Source organism: Taudactylus pleione, unplaced genomic scaffold, assembly GCF_031769625.1.
Source record: "Taudactylus pleione unplaced genomic scaffold, aTauple2 ptg001495l, whole genome shotgun sequence".
Classification (NCBI taxonomy): domain Eukaryota; kingdom Metazoa; phylum Chordata; class Amphibia; order Anura; family Myobatrachidae; genus Taudactylus; species Taudactylus pleione.
In genome coordinates, this window is record NW_028285893.1 from 213,712 (window position 1) to 237,047 (window position 23,336).

The 23,336-nt window shown below is 45.1% G+C and overlaps 1 protein-coding gene across 1 annotated transcript; it reads right to left on the bottom strand.

The window, feature by feature from the left end:
* Positions 1 to 6,219: 6,219 nt before the first annotated feature.
* On the bottom strand, positions 6,220 to 7,845 carry LOC148442476 (E3 ubiquitin-protein ligase TRIM11-like). The gene is made up of 2 exons (XM_088463897.1): positions 6,958 to 7,845; positions 6,220 to 6,855 (listed from the first exon to the last, which is right to left on the bottom strand). Exons 1-2 carry the CDS (start codon positions 7,843 to 7,845, stop codon positions 6,220 to 6,222), a joined length of 1,524 nt encoding a protein of 507 aa, XP_088320023.1.
* Positions 7,846 to 23,336: the final 15,491 nt, after the last annotated feature.

The window sequence follows — 23,336 nt, forward strand, 5'->3', positions numbered from 1 at the left end:
AAAAGGGAAGGGGAGCCAGTGGAGGGCTTGTAGAAGAGGGGAGGCAGATGTAGAGCGTTTGGAGAGGAAGATAAGCCGTGCAGCAGCATTAAGGATAGACTGGAGAGGAGAGAGATGGGATTTGGGGAGGCCAGATAGGAGGAGGTTACAGTAGTCCAATCTGGAGATGACCAGTGAGTGTATGAGGGTTTTTGTAGCATCCTGGGTGAGATAGGGTCTGATCTTAGAAATATTTTTGAGATGGAAATGACAGGACTGTGAAAGGTTCTGGATATGTGGTTTGAAGGAGAGGGATGAGTCCAGGATAACTCCGAGACAGTGCACTTTGGGGCTAGATGAGATAGTTATATCACCAATTGATAAAGAAATAGTGGGAAGTGAGGTTATGTGGGAGGGTGGAAAGACGATCAGCTCTGTCTTAGACATATTAAGTTTAAGAAATTGCTGGGACATCCAGGAAGAGATGGCAGAGAGACAGTTGGAGATACGAGTCAGAAGAGAGGGGGAGAGATCAGGGAGGAAATGTAGATTTGAGTATCATCAGCATAGAGATGATAATGGAGGTTAAAAGAGCTGATGAGTTCACCTAGAGAGGAAGTATAGAGGGAGAATAGAAGAGGTCCAAGAACAGAACCTTGAGGAACACCTACTGTAAGAGGCTGTGGGGAGGGGAAGAGGAGTCATGAGAGGAAACTGAGAAAGATTGGTCAGAGAGGTAGGATGACAGCCAGGAGAGGGCAGTGTCACGTAGACCAAGGGAGTGAAGGATATGCAGCAGGAGAGGGTGGTCCACAGTGTCAAAAGCAGCAAAGAGATCAAGGAGAATGAGAAGAGAGTAGTGGCCCTTGGATTTGGCAGCAAGGAGGTCATTGCTGACTTTCGTGAGGGCAGTTTCAGTGAAGTGGAGAGAACGGAAGCTGGACTGAAAAGGGTCAAGGAGGGAGTAGGAGGAAAGAAAAGTGGTAAGGCGTTTGTAGACAATCCGCTCAAGGAGTTTGGAGGCAAAAGGGAGGAGAGAGATGGGTCGGTAGTTAGAAAGAAGGTTAGGATCAAGGGTAGGTTTTTTAAGAATGGGGGAGACAAGGGCATGCTTGAATGCAGAAGGAACAGTGCCTGATGAGAGGGAAAGGTTAATGAGGTGGGCAAGATGGGAGCAGGCAGAAAGAGAGAGGAAGCGGAGGAGGCGGGAGGGGATAGGATCAAGGGGGGAGGTGGAAGGGGGGGAGGACCGGATGAGGGCCATGACTTCCTCTCTAGATACAGGGTAGAAGGATGTTAGAGTTGGTAAAGTTGATTGGGAGGGGTGATCTGGGAAAGGAGGAGGTGGAGAGCTGGGAGACTGGTTGGATATGATGTCCTGACGTATGGAATCAATTTTAGATGTAAAGTAGGTAGCAAAGTCAAGGGCAGAGAGCAAGGAGGGAGACGAGGAGGGGGTGGGTGAAGGAGGGAGTTGAAAGTGGTGAAAATATGACTGTTTAGAGAGGGAGAGAGCAGCACTATAGGATGAGAGCATAAATTTGAAATGGAGAAAATCTGCCTTAGAGCGTGATCTTCTCCACTGTCGCTCGGCGGTTCGTGAACATTTTTGCAGGTATCTGGTGCATATGGAATGCCAGGGTTGAGGAGTAGATCTGCGAGTGTGAGTAGTGATCACCGGAGCAACAGAGTCCATAGCAGAAGTAAGGGAGGCATTGTAAAGGGAAGTGACTTGGTCAGGGCAGGAGAGAGAGAGGATAGGGGAGAGAAGAGAGTCAAGCAGGGAAGAAAAGGAAACTGTGTCGATAGCATCAATGTTACGCTTAGTGATACTGGCTTTTGGAGGTAGAGAAGGGGAAGGAGAGAGGGACAGGTTAAAAGAGAGCAGGTGTTGGTCAGAAAGTGGGAAAGGGGAATTGGAGTGATCAGAAATATCACATCGGTGAGTGAAGACCAGATTAAGCAAATATCCACTCACATGGGAGGGTGAGGAGGTCCATTGGGAGAGACCAAGTGAGGATGTGAGGGTGAGGAGTTTGGAGGCAGAGGATTCTGTAAGGATATCAATTGGAATATTGAAGTCACCTGGGACAATAGAGGGAAGATCTGAGGAGAGAAAGTGAGTCAGCCAGGAAGCAAAGTTGTAAAGGAATTTGGAGGCCAGGGGGATGGTAACTTACAGCTACTCTGAGGTGTACAGGGTGGAAGAGGCGTAAAGCATGGACTCCAAATGTAGAGAATGTAAGGGAAGGGTCAGAGGGAATGGGTTTGTATGAGTAACCAGGGGATAGGAGGACCCAACACCACCACCATGGCGACCCCCAGGTCATGGGTTGTGGGAAAAGGTGAGGCACCCAGAGGAGAGAGCTGCAGGAGAAGTGGTGTCAAAGGGTAAAATCCAGGTTTCAGTAATGGCAAGGAGATTCAGGGAGTTGGAGATGAAAAGGTCATGGGTTGGGACCAGTTTATTACAGACTGACCTGGCATTCCAGAGGGCACAGGATAGAGGGACAGAGTATGTTGTAGAGATTTGGATGAGATTATCAGGGTTGCTGTAGCGTGGAGGTGAGATTAGTTTGGGGGACCGAGATGAATGGAGTTTAGCGATGGTGCGGTCTCCAGTGCTAGAAGGGGAGCCAGCAGAAGGTGGGCAGGAAGGGAGCTTAATGATATGTGGATGGATGTGGGATGAAGTGACATGGAGAGGGGGGGGGTGGGAGGAGGGATTAGCAGTGAGGTCATAGGACCCCGGTGGAGTATAAGAGAATGAAAGTGGAGTAATGGGAGAAGATGGGGAGGAAGGTAACAGAGGAGAGGAGATAAGGGGAAGAGGAAGTGGAGGAGACAAGGGGGAAAGCATAAAGGTGGAAGCAAGGGGCAGAACAAAAGGTTAGGTAGACACTGAGTGAAGGTGGGAGTTGAAGAAAACATGGTAATAGTAAGGATGACATAAATAGGGGAAGAAAAAGTTGAAAGTAGGAATGAAGAAAGAATGTGAGAGAGCAGATTTCCAGAAATGTAAGTAAGACTACAGTGTGGGGAAAATGTCTGTACAGCAAAAGTTTATTATTGAGTATAATAAAAGTGGAGATTTGGTGGGAGCAGAAATTAAATGATAAAATAGACAGTGGTTGGAGTTAGATGATATAAGACTTAGAAACAGAGCTAAGGTAAAAGTACATGATCATAGAGGTAAACTGACATAACACAGATAAATATGCCTAAAGCTGCATACACACACAACGATTTTTTGACCGATAATCGTTAAACGATATCGTTTAACGATAATCATTAGAAAAAAATCGTTCACTTTCTGAGTCAAATGATGAACGATTATCGTTCATGCGCGTTCACGTTTGTAGTTTGTAGTTCAGTCAGACTTGTCAACTGAACGATTTTCATTAAGGGAATATGCAAAAATCGTTTGTAGTTCATAAAAATCGTTCATTACACTTTAAAAAATTTGACAGATAATCTGACAGAAAATCGTTCATAAAAATCATTCATAAAATCATTGGTAACAAAATCGTTGTGTGTGTATGCAGCTTTATGGAGCATACACACGGTCAGACTTGTCAGATTTGTCAGATGAACGACTGAACGACTGAACGATTTGAACGATTGAACGATTTTACCAAAGTTTTGAACGATTTGAACGACTTTACCAAAGTTTTGAATGATTTGAACGATTTTACCAAAGTTTTGAATGATTTGAACGATTTTACCAAAGTTTTGAACGATTTGAACGATTTGAATGATTGAACGATTTTTGACTGCATTAAAATGGAATCGTCCAAGTCTGACTGCAAACCCATCAGATGTCAGATATCGTTATCTGACAAACGGGAACGCGCATTGTTGATCGTCCATCGTTCAGGCATGTCAGATATGAACGATTTTCCTTCAGATATGAACGACTGAACGATTTTTAAATCGTTATCGTTCATATCTGAAGGAAAAATCTGACCGTGTGTATGCACCATTAGGAGTATATGTAAAGCACAGAGCCAGCAGCTATAGTAGGAAGGGAGGCACCAGGTGTATGCGGCTACCAGACAGGGAGTTCAGTGATGAAAGTCCTGGTTATGTATCCACAGGAGCTAGTAGTATGGAGAATGTGACCTCACAATTGTTCATCCCACTTTGTCCAATTAATGTTTGGCTTGCTGTTTGATTGTAGATCGGTGGGTTTCCCTCTGTTTCACTTCTGTGTAACGCTGATATAACACCAATAATCAATTTAAAATTTAATTGGCACTTTTAAATCGGGCACTTATAAGATAGGGCACCAGCCAAAGGCTAACCAGCCTTACTATGAACCTAAAGGCCCCCATACATCAGAGATTGATTGCAGCAATCGTGCAATTTGCAATCGATTGTGTATAAAAATCTTTCCCTTGTTCAATCGATTGTGGCAGTTCTGCAATCTGCAATCGATTGAAAAAGGGAAAGATTTTTATACACAATCGATTGCAAATTGCACGATTGCTGCAATCAATCTCTGATGTATGGGGGCCTTTACATAGGAGACCTAGCATGTGAGGCCACTGATTACTAACTACCCCCAAACACTCCCACTAGTATTGCCAGCAATAAATTACCTTAAACAAACAAATAGCACATACCATAAAGCTAGCATCTGGGTCTATATATCTAAAAGCTAACAAAGGACACAAAAACATAAAAAACTATATTCCAAACCATCATCTACAGATACTATGCATTGATAAACTACTTAATTTAACATTACTTCTAAGTTAATTGCTGGGAGCAGTAGTCAAATACCTAATACAGCTGAGGCAGGGACATACAATTACAATTGCAGCAAGAATATGCTGGGAACCAGAAAAGAATGCAATGTGGCAAAGGGATGCACACCAATTATTCAGGCCTATGGTGGGTGGTTTTTAGGAAAAGCTGTTTGGCATTAATAACAAATACTTAATAATTATTTTTCTGTTTCCTTTACATTTCAGTTGAACAAGAGGAGGAGCCACTGCGGGAGCTACTTAGGAGGGAGGTGGGCATAATTGGGGAATGTGTCCTCCTAATATATCAGGCAATTCGGAGGATCCAGAATGCCCTTTAATTTTTTTTGCTTTACAAAATTGAAATAACATTTTTTTTTTGCCAAAAAAAGTGTGTTGTTTTTATTAAATGGTCAAAAAAAAAAAAAAAACAGATCTTAATAAAGTTGAACTATAGAAATACATTTTTGGGTAGACATGTACATTTATAAGGTGTAAAAAAAAAAAATAAAAAAAAATAAAAAATAAATAAATATATATATATATATAATATATATATATATATATATATATATATATGTATGTGCAGATATTATAAAGATACACATCAAGATATATACATATATATTTACTTACAAATTAAGATATATTTGTCTGGAAATATATCGAGATCTCTATATATTTCTATATATATCTTATGTTGTAATATAGATCTATATCTATATATATATTGAGAGCAACAATATTTAATTTGTCTAACACAGTTGGGGGAAGTCCAATTTGCTTACTCCAACCTATATAAATTAGATGAAGAAAAAAAAGGTGTGAATTAACGCTGATTGCATTCACATCGAAACCAAGTAAAAGGTCCATCGAAAGCGCAGATGAGAAAATATGACTCTGCCAAGATATCACGATGGTCACGTAGTTTGAGGGCTGCGTCTGACAGATTACTACGACTGTAGTCCTCGCTCACCATGTTATGTGGTCTGAGAGGTGTGCTTTCATTGTGGTGGGTGATTACCCACTTGCGCTGTGAGCGAGCGCTCGCTTTGCATTTTCTCGCTCACTGCTGATGCGAGCGATCGCGCCCTAGCGAGAGACTCTGAGTGAGGTCCAATGTGTAATGACTGCATTTTATTTATTTATTACCAGTTATTTATACAGCACACACATATTCAGCAGCGCTTTTACAGAGAATATCTTACCATTCACATCTGTCCCTGCCACAGTGGAGCTTAATCTATATTCCCTACCACATGTACACACACCCTATGGTCAATTTTGTGGGGAGCCAATTAACCTACTAGTATATTTTTGGAGTGTGGGAGGAAACCGGAGTACCCGGAGGAAACCCACGCAAGCATAGGGAGAATATACAAACTCCACACAGTTAGTGCCATAGTGGGAAACGAACCCACGATCTCAGTGCTGTGAGGCAGTAACGCTAACCATTACACTGTCTGTGACTGCATTCTACTGAATTAATATTTCACCAATCATATTTATGCCCCTCTGGTGTCTCCAGGCTCTGGGTGGATTTCTCCAATCTCCTGACTCCCCCAGATATCTTTATACAACCTTCTCCTACATATAATGCAGCATGAAGGGGCTCAGTGAAGGTGGCACTATAGGTGTGTAAGTGTCTGATGGGGTCACACAGAGAATAAAAGGACAGCTGTCCTGCCTCATAATCCAGGTATATCCTCACTCTGTCACAGGGGATATTGTCAGATAACGGAATCTCGTCCTCGTCATGTCTCACTGAATACTTTTCTTTAGTCTTATCCAAAACCCAGGACTTGTTATTATATCCAATGTATGACTGACGTCCTCTCCTGTCTATACTGGGATAACACATCCCTACACTCCAGCTCCCTGATTCCTTGACATCAACTTCCCAGTAATGTCGCCCTGAGGAAAAACTCCCAGCGCTTATTGCCTGAGGACAATCCTGAAATCTTTCTGGTGTTACTTTACGTTTTTTGTTTATACCTGACCAGCCTGCATTTTTCATATCACCTGTTATATGTAAATTATTATTAGCTGTATTTACATCCAGTAATATGTCTGTAGGTTGCTGTACATAAATACCCACAGTTATACCTCTTATTGTATCAGATAATGTCTGTAATGTCCCTGAGATGAGACCCACATCCAGATCTCCTACATCATGGACCTGTGTATAATGTCTCTTTCTGTCCTCAGTATCACACAAGTCACATGTGTCTGGTTCCTGTAAGACAGTCACTAGATCAGACATGTTACACAGCTCCTCAATGTGACGCATCTTCCTGGACAGCTCGTCCTTCTTTATTTCCAGCTGCTGGATCAGATCATAGACTGAGAGTGAAATGCACTGTTCCTGCCTGGAGATCTCACTCAGGACTCTCTTCTCCAGGTCTACCAGCTGTCTCCTAATGTCTTTAAACAGGGCAGTGACTGTCTCTGTTACACCAGCTGCTTTTTCCTGATCTTCTCTCCTGCGCTCCTGCAGAGTCTGTGATCTGTTCTCAGTCTCCTTTCTCTTTGTAATCAGTTTGTGCAGAACATCTCTCAGCTTCTCCTTTTTCTTGTCAAATTCCACGTTAATATTTTCCACATGATGTCCCCAGTGTTCTCCCTCATGTCTGCAGGACACACAGATACAGGCAGCATCCTCGGTGCAGTAATATCTGAAGAGCTCCTTATGGATGGAGCATTTCTTGTTCCCCAGGGAAGTGGTAGGATCAGATAAGATGTATTCTGCTGACTTGCTGTGTACTCTTAGGTGATTATCACACAGATGAGCCTCACACATCAGACAGGATTTAGCAGCAGGTACAGGAGAGTCCACACAGTAAGTGCAGAAGATCTCAGCTTCCTCCTGATGTGGCCGAGTAGACAGGAAACTCCCCACTATGTTACACAGAGTTATGTTCTGTATCAAGGCAGGACACTCCTGACACTCTGCTATGCATTCAGGACAAGTATAAACTCCAGACCCCTCCTGTGAATCCAGCACTCGATCAATACAGCCGCGGCAGAAGTTGTGGCCACATCTCAGGGTTACAGGATCTGTATAAATGCTCAGGCAGATGGAACAGACCAGCTCCTGTCTCAGATCAGCAGACGCCATCGCTGGCAGCAGGAGAGAGAAATGGAAGTTACAGACTCTGACACTCAGATACCAGAGGGGTCACATTCTGCACACAGGGCGAGGCTGAGCTGTCACTCAAGTTACATTATTAAAAATAGTTATTTAACTTTAACAATTTTGTGATTCTACAAATATGCTTAGATCTTTATCACAAATCACACAGTGTTAGGTTGCTGTAGCCATGTGAAAGAAAAGCCTAACACAAATATACCTTAGTATGTCTTATCAGAGCTGCCATCAGAAATTGTGGGACCCGGGAGTGACAAAACAGTCAGGGCCCCCTAACCCACCCTGTGCCCCACATCCTCCCTTCCCCCGCTACCTTATTCATACTCATTCACAATTAAATATATGACTCTACCAGACCAGTGCTCAGACAGCCCTCCCCAGCTATTTCCAAATTCTCTTCCACCCCCCCCTCCTGGTTTATTAAATATATGACTGTACCAGGCCAGTGCTCAGACTGCCCCCCCAGCTGTTTCCCACTTACTTACCTTATTTCCTTAAAGAATGCTCTGAGTTCTTTCTTCTTTTTTTCTCCCCTGGCAGACACTGCTCTTTACTCATCGCGGCTCCTCCGACATCTCCCTCCAACAGTGCGGCATGTCGTCACGCGCGCCGACTCCAGTTACCAACAAACTTTGTGTAACAGTGGCCCGCAGCGTGTCGGTGTCCTGTAGGTTGGTGCAGCTTGGGCCCTGCCCCAGCCTCCATTTACTTAGTGGCAGCGGCCAGGCCTCCTTTTTTTGTACAAGAGGTAGTGTGGGGCTGCAGGCTGTGTAGGAGCGGTCGGGCCCTGGTGGGCCCCTTCCCGTTCTGCCAGGGTCTGGGCACGGGCCTCCAGTCCTGGGAGTTCCCCCCTGATGGCAGCCCTGTGCCTTATTATCTATCAATCTTAGAAACTGTTTATATATTAAGATATATAGAGGCAGATGTACAGTATGAAGTTCTGGGAAGTGATAAAGTGGAGAGTGATAAATGACCAACTGATCAGCTCCCAACTGTCATTTTTCAAACACAGCCTGTAACATGACAGTTAGGAGCTGAGTGGCTGGTTGTTTATCACTCTCCAGTTTATCACTTTCAGGAGCTTAGTACATCTGCCCCATAGTGTTTCCACATTCTGGGACTTTGAGTTTCACGACAGCTACAGGCATACTTGCCTACCCTCCCGATTTGGTCAGGAGCCTCCCGAAAATCGGGTGCCGCTCCCAACCTCCCGGGAAGGCAGGCAATCCTCCCGGCCCCGGCGATGTGTCCGAACCCCCCCGCGTGCTTATAAGTAAAAACCCCGGCAGCAGGGGGGCCGGTGACGCGATTCGGGCTGAATTGCATCATCGTGGCTCTGCACAATGCCATTAATCACGGCATTGTGAAGATGACGCGATTGCGCTGTCACACCCCCATGCTCCGCCCCCAATGCCACATCATATGCCAGGCCACACCCCCTTTGTCTGCGTCACGCCCCCAGCCCTGTAAGCCCGACAGCTCCCTCCCGGAAGGAGGGAGCTAAATGTCGGCAAGCCTGGCTACAGGTAAAGTACAGTATTTGCCTAATATTATATTGCAAGATTAAAAAAACAATAGAGTAGATACAACAACAGTAGATGACCCTGCACCTTTGCAGAGTTCTACATTGATATTAGAGATGTAAGCAGACCCCCAAGTTTTGGTTTCATGTAATTTGGGCTTTATTTTGTTTCTACAGTATTATTAACATATATTTCCATTCATTTCTAGTCATTTTTGACCACCTCACAGATCACAGTATTGTTTTCAGTTTTCACCCTTATTGGCCAAAGGCTGCAGCGGGCTGGTAGTCTAAACTAAGTGACAGAGAAGTGCAACCAAGAACAAACACATGGCAGTTTAAAAAAGAATGTAGCACATCTAGGAAACACAGTGGCACTACAATGGCAGACAGGATGGTAGTTTAATATATACTACTGTATACAATGCTATAGAATGTTTTCATTAAACAAAAACTTGATCAGAGGCCAAGACCAACACAAGAAAATGGAGGCTGTTGTATTAGTGGAAGCCAGGTAAAGGATTAATTGAATGATTCATTGATTTATTACAGAATATACCTGTAAGGAAAAATAAATCAAAGACATGGAAAACACTATAAAAAAATAAGCATCCACAATTCCAATGAGATTGATTTCTCAGGATTTAAGGCAGAGTAGCAGCCTAATAATTAATTTTATGATATGATGATACTAGTATGTATCTGCTAAGAAGTTGCAAGACATGGGGCCTATATGCTTGAATGAGAAGCTGGTGATGGATGAAATTACAAGATACAAAAGAATGTGAACACCCCTGTAAAGTACAGAAATATACTCTGCCCGTCAAATACACAAAATCTTGGCAAAGCCCATAATAATAGTGGTGCACAATGGAATTGTCCTTGGGCCCTCCCACCCACCATTATGTTGTATATTAAAAAGGACATGCAGAGTTTAACAAACCAATCATTTTAGCGACAGGGACTGACACTTTTGTGGCTAAGGTGGTTGGTTTGTTTGGGCCCCCACAAACCAAGCAAATCATTTAAAAATTTTGTTAATCATCTCTACAGTTGGAAGATGACATCATTACCATCCTCACCCTCATTTATGTTAATATCAGCATCACACAGTATTAGCTCATGCCCACTGGAATCCACCATTACAGAAGTATCTGTACTTTGTTGTTGTAAGTGTTTTCCTCATAAAAATTTGTAGTTCATCTTTATGAATATCAGTTTTTCCTCATTTTTAGGGAGTAGTTGTCATGATCATTTATGGTATCTGATCCCCAAACATAGGATTATGCAAACTGTATGTTGTATTCATGTATCCATGTATATTCTGTATGCAAAATATGCTACTCTCAACCAGTATGTACGTTGCTATTATGTATGAACCTTTGTACATAAATCTATGTTGTCATCAAAGGGCAAAACCCTACTCTGTCAGCACATCTGCAAGGCCTAAGAGTGTTTATTTACCCAGTATGACCCCTGGAAGGAGAGGTCTATGTTTCAGATCTCTTTATCTTGGAGAACACAAAACAACCCTATCACTGCCCTACAGGGGTGATAAATCTTCTGAAGTCAATGACTGGCTTACATTCCTGAGAGCAGACAGGTTATATGACATTGCAGACCACTGAACTCCAAATATTTAAAGATGGTTAATGCAAATCACATACCACTGTGACAGGGATCCTGTTAGTTTGACCAGATAACCCTGTATTGGAAGACCCAGGGGCTCTTCTATTGATCTCAGGCCCTGCTAACCTGACAGGGGGACCCTGTTTAAGCAGGAACAAAATAATTGTATGTCCATTAAAAGACATACCACCCAGCTATCAATGTCCATTCATTGGGGAGCAGCTGAAGTGCTGTGGATGCACCAAGTTCTCTTATTTGTGAAACCCCCCACAACAGACGTTCTAAGACCTCATTGCTAGTTTCTGATAACTCTGTGTTATTCCTTTTTATTTATGAAATTATTTGCATGTTAATTAATCTGTGTGTTATTTTATTAACCATTTTTATAACTAAGCCATGGAAAAAAAAATCAGATTAAAAGCATTTAATCTAGCATATTCTCCACACATTTTTATTAATCTGTGAGCCTGTGAGGCCCATGCTACATACCTGTATACACTTGAAGGGGAAATATTTATAGTTTGGGAAACACAAAGGGCCTGTTATTCCCCTTTGTGTGATTTTGGTAAGTGACCACGGTGCACTGTTATCATGACCAGCTAGTCCAGGTTACTGTATCTGAGAGACAGCCTGGGTTTGTGACAATCCTATGCTGATTGCTCACAAGGTTCCTCGCTGTGCTAAACACTCTTTCTGAGTACACACTGGAGAGTGGGCATCTTAAGTAAAGCAAAGCTAGTTTGTATTAGGGGTGTGCACCGGCCACTTTTCGTGTTTTGTGTTTTGGTTTTGGATCTGGATCTTTCTTCGTGTTTTGGATCTGGATTGGTTTTGCCAAAACCACCCTTCCGTGTTTTCGGTTCTGGGTTTTGTGTTTTGGATCTGTATTTTTTTGAAAAAAAGCATAAAAACAGCTAAAATCACAGAATTTGTAGGTTTTTCTGCTCCTATGCTATTATTAACCTCAATAACCTTAATTTCCACTCATTTCCAGTCTATTCTGAACACCTCACACCTCACAATAGTGTTTTTATGTCCAAAAGGTTGCACCGAGGTAGCTGGATGACTATGCTAAGAGACACGAGTGGGCGGCACAAACACGTGACCCATCTAGGAGTGACACTGCAGTGGCAGACAGGATGGCAGTCAGAAAAACTAGGCCCCAAACTGTACATAATGCAAAGAAAAAAAAGAGATGCAAGATGGAATTGTCCTTGGGCCCTCCCACCCACCCTTATGTTGTATAAACAGGACATGCACACTTTAACAAATCAATCATTTCAGCGCCAGGGTCTGCCACACAACTGTGGCTGAAATGATTGGTTCGTTTGGGCCCCCACAAAACAAGCTGGCAATTAATGTGTCCCTGCACAAACTGGCTCTACGGAGGCAAGATGTCATCCTCATCCTCCTCATCCACCGATTCCTCACCCTCTTCAGAGTGTACATCCTCATCCTCACAAAGTATTAACTCGTCCCCACTTGAATCCACCACCACAGGTCCCTCTGTACCTTCTGGAGGCTGGTCTCCCTGGAAGAGCTGATAATTCATTTTGATGAACATCATCTTCTCCACATTCTGTGGAAGCAACCTCCTACGCCTTTCGCTGACAAGGTTCCCGGCTGCACTAAACACTCTTTCGGAGTACACACTGGAGGGGGGGCAACTCAGGTAAAATAGAGCCAGTTTGTACAGGGGCCTCCAAATTGCCTCTTTTTCCTGCCAGTACAGGTATGGACTGTCTGACATGCCTACTTGGATGCTGTCACCGATGTAATCCTCCACCATTCTGTCAATGGTGACAGTATCATATGCAGTGACAGTAGACATGTCAGAAATTGTTGCCAGGTCCTTCAGTCCGGACCAGATGTCCAAACTTGGTCCTGCCTGCCCTGCATCACCGCCAGCGGGTTGCTTAGGATACCTAAGTTTTTTCCTGGCAGCCCCAGTTGCGGGAGAAAATGAAGAAGGAGCCGTTGACGTGTCACGTTCCGCTTCAGCTGACAGTGTGTTCACCAGCAGGTCTTTGCACCTCTGCAGGCTTGTGTTGGCCGGAAAGAGAGACACCACATAGGCTTTAAACCTAGGATCGAGCACGGTGGCCAAAATGTAGTGGTCTGATTTCAACAGATTGACCACCCTGGAATCCTGGCAAAGCGAATGAAGGGCTTCATCCACAAGTCCCACATGCCGAGCGGAATCACTCCGTCTTAGCTCCTCCTTCACTTTCTCCAGCTGCTTCTGCAAAAGCCTGATGAGGGGAATGACCTGACTCAAGCTGGCAGTGTCTGAACTGACTTCACGTGTGGCAAGTTCGAAGGGCTGGAGAACCTTGCACAACACGGAAATCATTCTCCACTGCGCTTGAGTCAGGTGCATACCCCCTCCTTTGCCTATGTCATAGGTGGATGTATAGGCTTGTATGGCCTTTTGCTGCTCCTCCATCCTCTGAAGCATATAGAGGGTTGAGTTCCACCGCATCACAACCTCTTGCTTCAGGTGATGGCAGGGCAGGTTCAAGAGTGTTTGCTGGTGCTCCAGTCTTCGGCACGCAGTCGCTGAATGGCGAAAGTGGCCAGAAATTTTTCGGGCCACCCAAAGCGTCTCCTGCACGCCCCTGTCGCTTTTCAGAAAATTCTGCACCACCAAGTTTATTGTGTGAGCAAAACATGGGACGTGCTGGAATTTGCCCAGATGTAATGCCCGCACAATATTGGTGGCGTTGTCAGATATCACAAATCCCCAGGAGAGTCTAAGTGGGGTAAGCCACTGGGCGATGATTTCCCTCAGTTTCTCTAAGAGGTTGTCGGCGGTGTGCCTCTTACTGAAACCGGTGATACACAGCGTAGCCTGCCTTGTAACGAGCTGGCGTTTCTGAGATGCTGCTACTGGTGACGCTGCTGCTGTTGCTGCGTAAGGTGATACATCTACCCAGTGGGCTGTCACAGTCATATAGTCCTTAGTCTGCCCTGTTCCACTTGTCCACATGTCCGTGGTTAAGTGGACATTGTGTACAACGGCATTTTTCAGGACACTGAGGACACTTTTTCTGACGTTTCTGTACAGTCTCGGTATCGCCTGCCTAGTGAAGTGGAATCTAGACGGGATTTGGAACCGGGGACACACTACCTCCATCAATTGTCTAAATCCCACTGCACTAATGGCGGATACCGGACGCACGTCTAACACCAACATAGCAGTCAAGGCCTCAGTTATACGTTTTGCTTCAGGATGACTGCTGTCGTACTTCATCCTCCTCGCTAAGGACTGTTGGAGGGTCAATAGTTTAGTAAAAGTAGTGGTGTTCCTACTTCCTCTCTGGGATGATGAACGACTCCCAGCAGCAGCAACAGCAGCAGCGGCAGCAGTAGGCGTAGCAATGCAGGATCCTCCGGAGGAATCCCGGATAGGAGAGTCAGTCATGCCAGTGACATGGCCTGCAGGACTACTTCCGATCCTGACTAAGGAGGAAATTGACGAGGAGGGAGTTGACGGTGTGGTTTGCAGGCGCTTGGATACAACAGGACAACGGGATTTAGGTGTCCCTGGACTGCTTACGGTCTTAGCCAAAGTTTCTGAACTTGACAGTAACTTTTTATGAACGCGCTGCAGGTGCCGTATAAGGGAGGATGTTCCTAGGTGGTTGACGTCCCTACCCCTGCTTATTTCACCTTTACATATGGTACATATGGCAAGACAGTTGTTGTCCGGATTTGGATAGAAATATTGCCAGACCAAAGAGGTGGAATGTTTGGTCTTCTGCCCAGGCATGACCGTGATGGGCTTTTTCATCCCACGGACAACAACTGTCTCCCCCGGAGCCTGATTTAAACAAACCACATCACCATCAGAATCCTCCTCGCCAACTTCCTCCTCAGCGCCAGCTACACCAGTATCCTCATCCTGTTGTACTTCAACAGTGACATCTTCAATTTGCATATCAGCAAGTGGACTGTGGGTGCTCCTTTCAGCACTTGCAGGGGGCGTGCAAATGGTGGAAAGAGCCACCTCTTCCCGTCCAGTGCTGGGAAGGTCAGGCATCGCAACCACCACCACACTTGGACTCTCCTTGGGGATTTGTGATATCTTCTTAGAAAGCACAGTTCTTCGCTGTGCTTTTGCCAGCTTAACTCTTTTGATTTTTTTAGGGGGAGGAGGGCTTCCATCGTCATGTGAAGCTGAACCACTAGTCATGAACATACTAGGGATCGACCTTAGCCATTCCTTGCCACTCCGTGTCGTAAATGGCATATTGGCAAGTTTACGTTTCTCTTCAGCTGATTTAAATGTCTTTTTCAAGGTCATTTTCCTGAACTTTGCCATTTGGGATTGTATGTGCCCTCTACTATGACATTGGGCATCGGCCTTGGCAGACGACGTTGATGGCATGTTATTGTCTATGTCATGACTAGTGGCAGCAGCTTCAGCACTAGGAGGAAGTGGTTCTTGATCTTTCTCTATTTTATTTTTATCGGAGAAAGTTTGGTCCTCCATTTATGTTATATCAATTTGATATATACGTGCGGCTAAACACAGAAAATAATTTTTTTTTTGGTTTGGACTGGAGTGTACTTTCGGGGGTTACAGCACCCTTAACGGTCAAGCCAGCCGGCCCTTTACTTATGACACAGGCGCACGCTTGGCACTACTTTGTTGATGCACGTGCGGCTACTGCGCACACAATTCACAAACACAGAAAATAATTTTTTTTTTGGTTTGGACTGGAGTGTACTTTCGGGGGTTACAGCACCCTTAACGGTCAAGCCAGCCGGCCCTTTACTTATGACACAGGCGCACGCTTGGCACTACTTTGTTGATGCACGTGCGGCTACTGCGCACACAATTCACAAACACAGAAAATAATTTTTTTTTTGGTTTGGACTGGAGTGTACTTTCGGGGGTTACAGCACCCTTAACGGTCAAGCCAGCCGGCCCTTTACTTATGACACAGGCGCACGCTTGGCACTACTTTGTTGATGCACGTGCGGCTACTGCGCACACAATTCACAAACACAGAAAATAATTTTTTTTTTGGTTTGGACTGGAGTGTACTTTCAGGGGTTACAGCACCCTTAACGGTCAAGCCAGCCGGCCCTTTACTTATGACACAGGCGCACGCTTGGCACTACTTTGTTGATGCACGTGCGGCTACTGCGCACACAATTCACAAACACAGAAAATATATTATTTTTTTAGCACTTGGGGGGAGCACCCCTGATGGACAGAGCACCCCCTGGACAACACTACAGCACCCCTTTAGGACTGGGACACTGCACAGGACTTTGGAGTGGACACAGCCCCTATGGAGAACTGACTGCACAACACAGTCCAGCCAGCCCCTATGGACTTTGAAGTAGTGGACACAGCCCCTATTAACAACAGCAGCACAGCACAACACAGCCAGCCCCTATGGACTTTGAAGTAGTGGACAACAGCAGCACTACACTACACTACACTACACAGCCCTAACTCCCACCCTCCGTCTTCACTGTCCACAGCCGAGTGAGAAAATGGCGCCGTCGCGGGTACCTTATATAGGATCCAAAACCCGCGAGACTCGGAAGGCGAGATGATGATGTTTTGCCTCGATTTCAGATCCGAGTCAGGCGGGAAAAGTCGAGCCTGACTCGGATCGGACTCGGATCGGGGGGGCTCGGGGGGGTTCGGATTTCAGAAATCCGAACCCGCTCACCCCTAGTTTGTAAAAGGGGCTCCAAATTGCTTTTTTTCCTCCCAGTATTCAAAGGGACTGTGTGACATGCTATTTTATACATTGTATTTAAAATAATCCTCCACTCTATTGATTCTAACTGTATCACATTGAGGCACAGTAGAGGTTTCAATAATCTGGGGCACTTATTTTAAGGTGCCAGATGTCATAATGGTGTTTCACTCTGGTGCGCGGAGTTGACTCATCCTCATCACCAGTGGATCTCTTGGAAAAGGTCAGTTTTTCCTGGCAGCAGCATTTGCAAGAGAAACTGAAGCGTCTTCTCATTTATTGTGTGCACAAAGCATGGTGCATGTTCAAATTCACCCAGTTGTAATGCTCTCACAATGTCATATGCATTAACGAAAATGACAAATCCTGAGGAGAGTGTTAGCGGGATAAGTTATTTTATTATCACATCCCTGAGCTTTTCCCAACAAGTTACCACCAGTATTAGATGCTGCTACTAAAGGTGATACACCCACACAGTGGGCTGTTACAGTCATGTAAGCTTTAATTTGAGCAGTACCACTTGTCCATATATCTGTAGTTAAGTGGATACTCGGCATGTTGGCATTTTCTAGGCCAAGAACAAAGTTATTTTTAACTTCCCGGTATACAAGCGAGGAATTGCTGTTCTGGTAAAATGGAATCAAGATGGAATTTGGTAGCGGGGACGCAGGGCCTCCACTCTCTAAAACCAGATGCATTAATGGCAGATTTTGGATTCAGATCTAATCCTAACTAGGGGTGTGCACCGGCCACTTTTCGTGTTTTGTGTTTTGGTTTTGGATCTGGATCTTTCTTCGTGTTTTGGATCTGGATTGGTTTTGCCAAAACCACCCTTCCGTGTTTTGGGTTCTGGGTTTTGTGTTTTGGATCTGTATTTTTTTGAAAAAAAGCATAAAAACAGCTAAAATCACAGAATTTGTAGGTTTTTCTGCTCCTATGCTATTATTAACCTCAATAACCTTAATTTCCACTCATTTCCAGTCTATTCTGAATACCTCACACCTCACAATAGTGTTTTTATGTCCAAAAGGTTGCACCGAGGTAGCTGGATAACTATGCTAAGCGACACGAGTGGGCGGCACAAACACGTGACCCATCTAGGCGTGAAACTGCAGTGGCAGACAGGATGGCATTGAAAAACTAGGCCCCAAACTGTACATAATGCAAAGAAAAAAAAGAGGTGCAAGATGGAATTGTCCTTGGGCCCTCCCACCCACCCTTATGTTGTATAAACAGGACATGCACACTTTAACAAATCAATCATTTCAGCGCCAGGGTCTGCCACACAACTGTGGCTGAAATGATTGGTTCGTTTGGGCCCCCACAAAACAAGCTGGCAATTTATCTGTCCCTGCACAAACTGGCTCTACGGAGGCAAGATGTCATCCTCATCCTCCTCATCCACCGATTCCTCACCCTCTTCTGTGTGTACATCCTCATCCTCACAGAGTATTAATTCATCCCTGCTGGAACCACAGGTCCCTCTGTACGTTCTGGAGGCTGGTCTCCCTGGAAGAGTTGATAATTCATTTTATGAACATCATCTTCTCCACATTTTGTGGAAGCAACCTCCTACGCCTTTCGCTGACAAGGTTCCTGGCTGCACTAAACACTCTTTCGGAGTACACACTGGAGGGGGGGCAACTCAGGTAAAATAGAGCCAGTTTGTACAGGGACCTCCAAATTGCTTCTTTTTCCTGCCAGTACAGGTACGGACTGTCTGACATGCCTACTTGGATGCTGTCACCGATGTAATCCTTTAACAGACAGACGCACGCTTGTCGCTGCTGCTTTGAGGATTCAAGTGCGGCTACAGCCCACACAATTCACAAAGACAGAAAAAAAAAAGAATATTTTTATTGTTTGTGGAGCACACTTTGAGGGTTACACCACCCTTTAACAGACAGACGCACGCTTGTCGCTGCTGCTTTGAGGATGCAAGTGCGGCTACAGCCCACACAATTCACAAAGACAGAAAAAAGAAGAAGAATATTTTTATTGTTTGTGTAGCACACTTTGAGGGTGTCACCACCCTTTAACATACAGATGCACGCTTGTCGCTGCTGCTTTAAGGATGCAGGTGCGGCTACAGCCCACACAATTCACAAAGACAGAAAAAAGAAGAATATTTTTATTGTTTGTGTAGCACACTTTGAGGGTGTCACCACCCTTTAACAGACAGACGCACGCTTGTCGCTGCTGCTTTGAGGATGCAAGTGCGGCTACATCGCACACAAGTCACAAACACATTAAAAAAATAGTTTTTTATTTTTTGGAGCACTTTGAGAGTTACACCACCCTTTAACAGACAGACGCACGCTTGTCGCTGCTGCTTTAAGGATGCAGGTGCGGCTACAGCCCACACATTTCACAAAGACCGAAAAAAAAAGAACAATATTTTAATTGTTAGTGTAGCACACTTTGAGGGTGTCACCACCCTTTAACAGACAGACGCACTCTTGTCGCTGCTGCTTTAAGGATGCAGGTGCGGCTACAGCCCACACATTTCACAAAGACCGAAAAAAAAAGAACAATATTTTAATTGTTTGTGTAGCACACTTTGAGGGTGTCACCACCCTTTAACAGACAGACGCACGCTTGTCGCTGCTGCTTTAAGGATGCAGGTGCGGCTACAGCCCACACAATTCACAAAGACAGAAAAAAGAAGAATATTTTTATTGTTTGTGTAGCACACTTTGAGGGTGTCACCACCCTTTAACAGACAGACGCACGCTTGTCGCTGCTGCTTTGAGGATGCAAGTGCGGCTACATCGCACACAAGTCACAAACACATTAAAAAAATAGTTTTTTATTTTTTGGAGCACTTTGAGAGTTACACCACCCTTTAACAGACAGACGCACGCTTGTCGCTGCTGCTTTAAGGATGCAGGTGCGGCTACAGCCAACACATTTCACAAAGACCGAAAAAAAAAGAACAATATTTTAATTGTTTGTGTAGCACACTGTGAGGGTGTCACCACCCTTTAACAGACAGACGCACGCTTGTCGCTGCTGCTTTAAGGATGCAGGTGCGGCTACAGCCCACACAATTCACAAAGACAGAAAAAAAAAGAACAATATTTTAATTTTGTGTAGCACACTTTGAGGGTGTCACCACCCTTTAACAGACAAACGCACGCTTGTCGCTCTGCTTTGAGGATGCAGGTGGAATCTAGACGGGATTTGGAACCGAGGACACACTACCTCCATCAATTGTCTAAATCCCACTGCACTAATGTCGGATACCGGACGCACGTCTAATACCAACATAGCAGTCAAGGCCTCAGTTATACGTTTTGCTTCAGGATGACTGCTGTCGTACTTCATCCTCATCGCTAGGGACTGTTGGAGGGTCAATTGTTTAGTAAAAGTAGTGATGTTCCTACTTCCTCTCTGGGATGATGAACAACTCCCAGCAGCAGCAACAGCACTAGGAGGAAGTGGTTCTTGATCTTTCCCTATTTTATTTTTATCGGAGAAAGTTTGGTCCTCCATTTATGTTATATTGATATATATATACGTGCGGCTAAAGCGCACACAAACACAGAAAATATTTTTTTATTTTTGCTGGAGAGTAGTGCACTTTGTGGGTTACACCACCCTTTAAGAAATGAGCCAGCCAGCTCTTTACTTAAGGGACACAGGCGCACGCTTGGCGCTGCTCCTTTGTTGATGCACGTGCAGCCACAGTGCACACAAGTCACAAACACAGGAAATATATATTTTTTTGGTTTGGAGTGTACTTTGGGGGTTACAGAACCCTTTAACGGTCAAGCCAGCCGGCCCTTTACTTATGACACAGGCGCACGCTTGGCACTACTTTGTTGATGCACATGCGGCTACTGCGCACACAATTCACAAACACAGAAAATAATTTTTTTTTTGGTTTGGACTGGAGTGTACTTTCGGGGGTTACAGCACCCTTTAACGGTCAAGCCAGCCGGCCCTTTACTTATGACACAGGCGCACGCTTGGCACTACTTTGTTGATGCACATGCGGCTACTGCGCACACAATTCACAAACACAGAAAATAATTTTTTTTTTGGTTTGGACTGGAGTGTACTTTCGGGGGTTACAGCACCCTTAACGGTCAAGCCAGCTGGCCCTTTACTTATGACACAGGCGCACGCTTGGCACTACTTTGTTGATGCACGTGCGGCTACTGCGCACACAATTCACAAACACAGAAAATAATTTTTTTTTTGGTTTGGACTGGAGTGTACTTTGGGGGTTACAGCACCCTTTAACGGTCAAGCCAGCCGGCCCTTTACTTATGACACAGGCGCACGCTTGGCACTACTTTGTTGATGCACGTGCGGCTACTGCGCGCACAATTCACAAACGCAGAAAATAATTTTTTTTTTGGTTTGGACTGGAGTGTACTTTCGGGGGTTACAGCACCCTTAATGGTCAAGCCAGCCGGCCCTTTACTTATGACACAGGCGCACGCTTGGCACTACTTTGTTGATGCACGTGCGGCTACTGCGCACACAATTCACAAACACAGAAAATAATTTTTTTTTTGGTTTGGACTGGAGTGTACTTTCGGGGGTTACAGCACCCTTAACGGTCAAGCCAGCCGGCCCTTTACTTATGACACAGGCGCACGCTTGGCACTACTTTGTTGATGCACGTGCGGCTACTGCGCACACAATTCACAAACACAGAAAATAATTTTTTTTTTGGTTTGGACTGGAGTGTACTTTGGGGGTTACAGCACCCTTTAACGGTCAAGCCAGCCGGCCCTTTACTTATGACACAGGCGCACGCTTGGCACTACTTTGTTGATGCACGTGCGGCTACTGCGCGCACAATTCACAAACACAGAAAATAATTTTTTTTTTGGTTTGGACTGGAGTGTACTTTCGGGGGTTACAGCACCCTTAACGGTCAAGCCAGCCGGCCCTTTACTTATGACACAGGCGCACGCTTGGCACTACTTTGTTGATGCACGTGCGGCTACTGCGCACACAATTCACAAACACAGAAAATAATTTTTTTTTTCGTTTGGACTGGAGTGTACTTTCGGGGGTTACAGCACCCTTAACGGTCAAGCCAGCCGGCCCTTTACTTATGACACAGGCGCACGCTTGGCACTACTTTGTTGATGCACGTGCGGCTACTGCGCACACAATTCACAAACACAGAAAATATTTTTTTTTTTGGTTTGGACTGGAGTGTACTTTCGGGGGTTACAGCACCCTTAACGGTAAAGCCAGCCGGCCCTTTACTTATGACACAGGCGCACGCTTGGCACTATTTTGTTGATGCACGTGCGGCTACTGCGCACACAATTCACAAACACAGAAAATATTTTTTTTTTTGGTTTGGACTGGAGTGTACTTTGGGGGTTACAGCACCCTTTAACGGTCAAGCCAGCCGGCCCTTTACTTATGACACAGGCGCACGCTTGGCACTACTTTGTTGATGCACGTGCGGCTACTGCGCACACAATTCACAAACACAGAAAATAATTTTTTTTTGGTTTGGACTGGAGTGTACTTTCGGGGGTTACAGCACCCTTTAACGGTCAAGCCAGCCGGCCCTTTACTTATGACACAGGCGCACGCTTGGCACTACTTTGTTGATGCACGTGCGGCTACTGCGCACACAATTCACAAACACAGAAAATAATTTTTTTTTGGTTTGGACTGGAGTGTACTTTGGGGGTTACAGCACCCTTTAACGGTCAAGCCAGCCGGCCCTTTACTTATGACACAGGTGCACGCTTGGCACTACTTTGTTGATGCACGTGCGGCTACTGCGCACACAATTCCCAAACACAGAAAATAATTTTTTTTTTTGTTTGGACTGGAGTGTACTTTCGGGGGTTACAGCACCCTTAACAGTCAAGCCAGCCGGCCCTTTACTTATGACACAGGCGCACGCTTGGCACTACTTTGTTGATGCACGTGCGGCTACTGCGCACACAATTCACAAACACAGAAAATAATTTTTTTTTTGGTTTGGACTGGAGTGTACTTTCGGGGGTTACAGCACCCTTAACGGTCAAGCCAGCCAGCCCTTTACTTATGACACAGGCGCACGCTTGGCACTACTTTGTTGATGCACGTGCGGCTACTGCGCACACAATTCACAAACACAGAAATTAATTTTTTTTTGGTTTGGACTGGAGTGTACTTTCGGGGGTTGCAGCACCCTTTAACGGTCAAGCCAGCCGGCCCTTTACTTATGACACAGGCGCACGCTTGGCACTACTTTGTTGATGCACGTGCGGCTACTGCGCACACAATTCACAAACACAGAAAATATATTATTTTTTTAGCACTTGGGGGGAGCACCCCTGATGGACAGAGCACCCCCTGGACAACACTACAGCACCCCTTTAGGACTGGGACACTGCACAGGACTTTGGAGTGGACACAGCCCCTATGGAGAACTGACTGCACAACACAGTCCAGCCAGCCCCTATGGACTTTGAAGTAGTGGACACAGCCCCTATTAACAACAGCAGCACAGCACAACACAGCCAGCCCCTATGGACTTTGAAGTAGTGGACAACAGCAGAACTACACTACACTACACTACACAGCCCTAACTCCCACCCTCCCTCTTCACTGTCCAC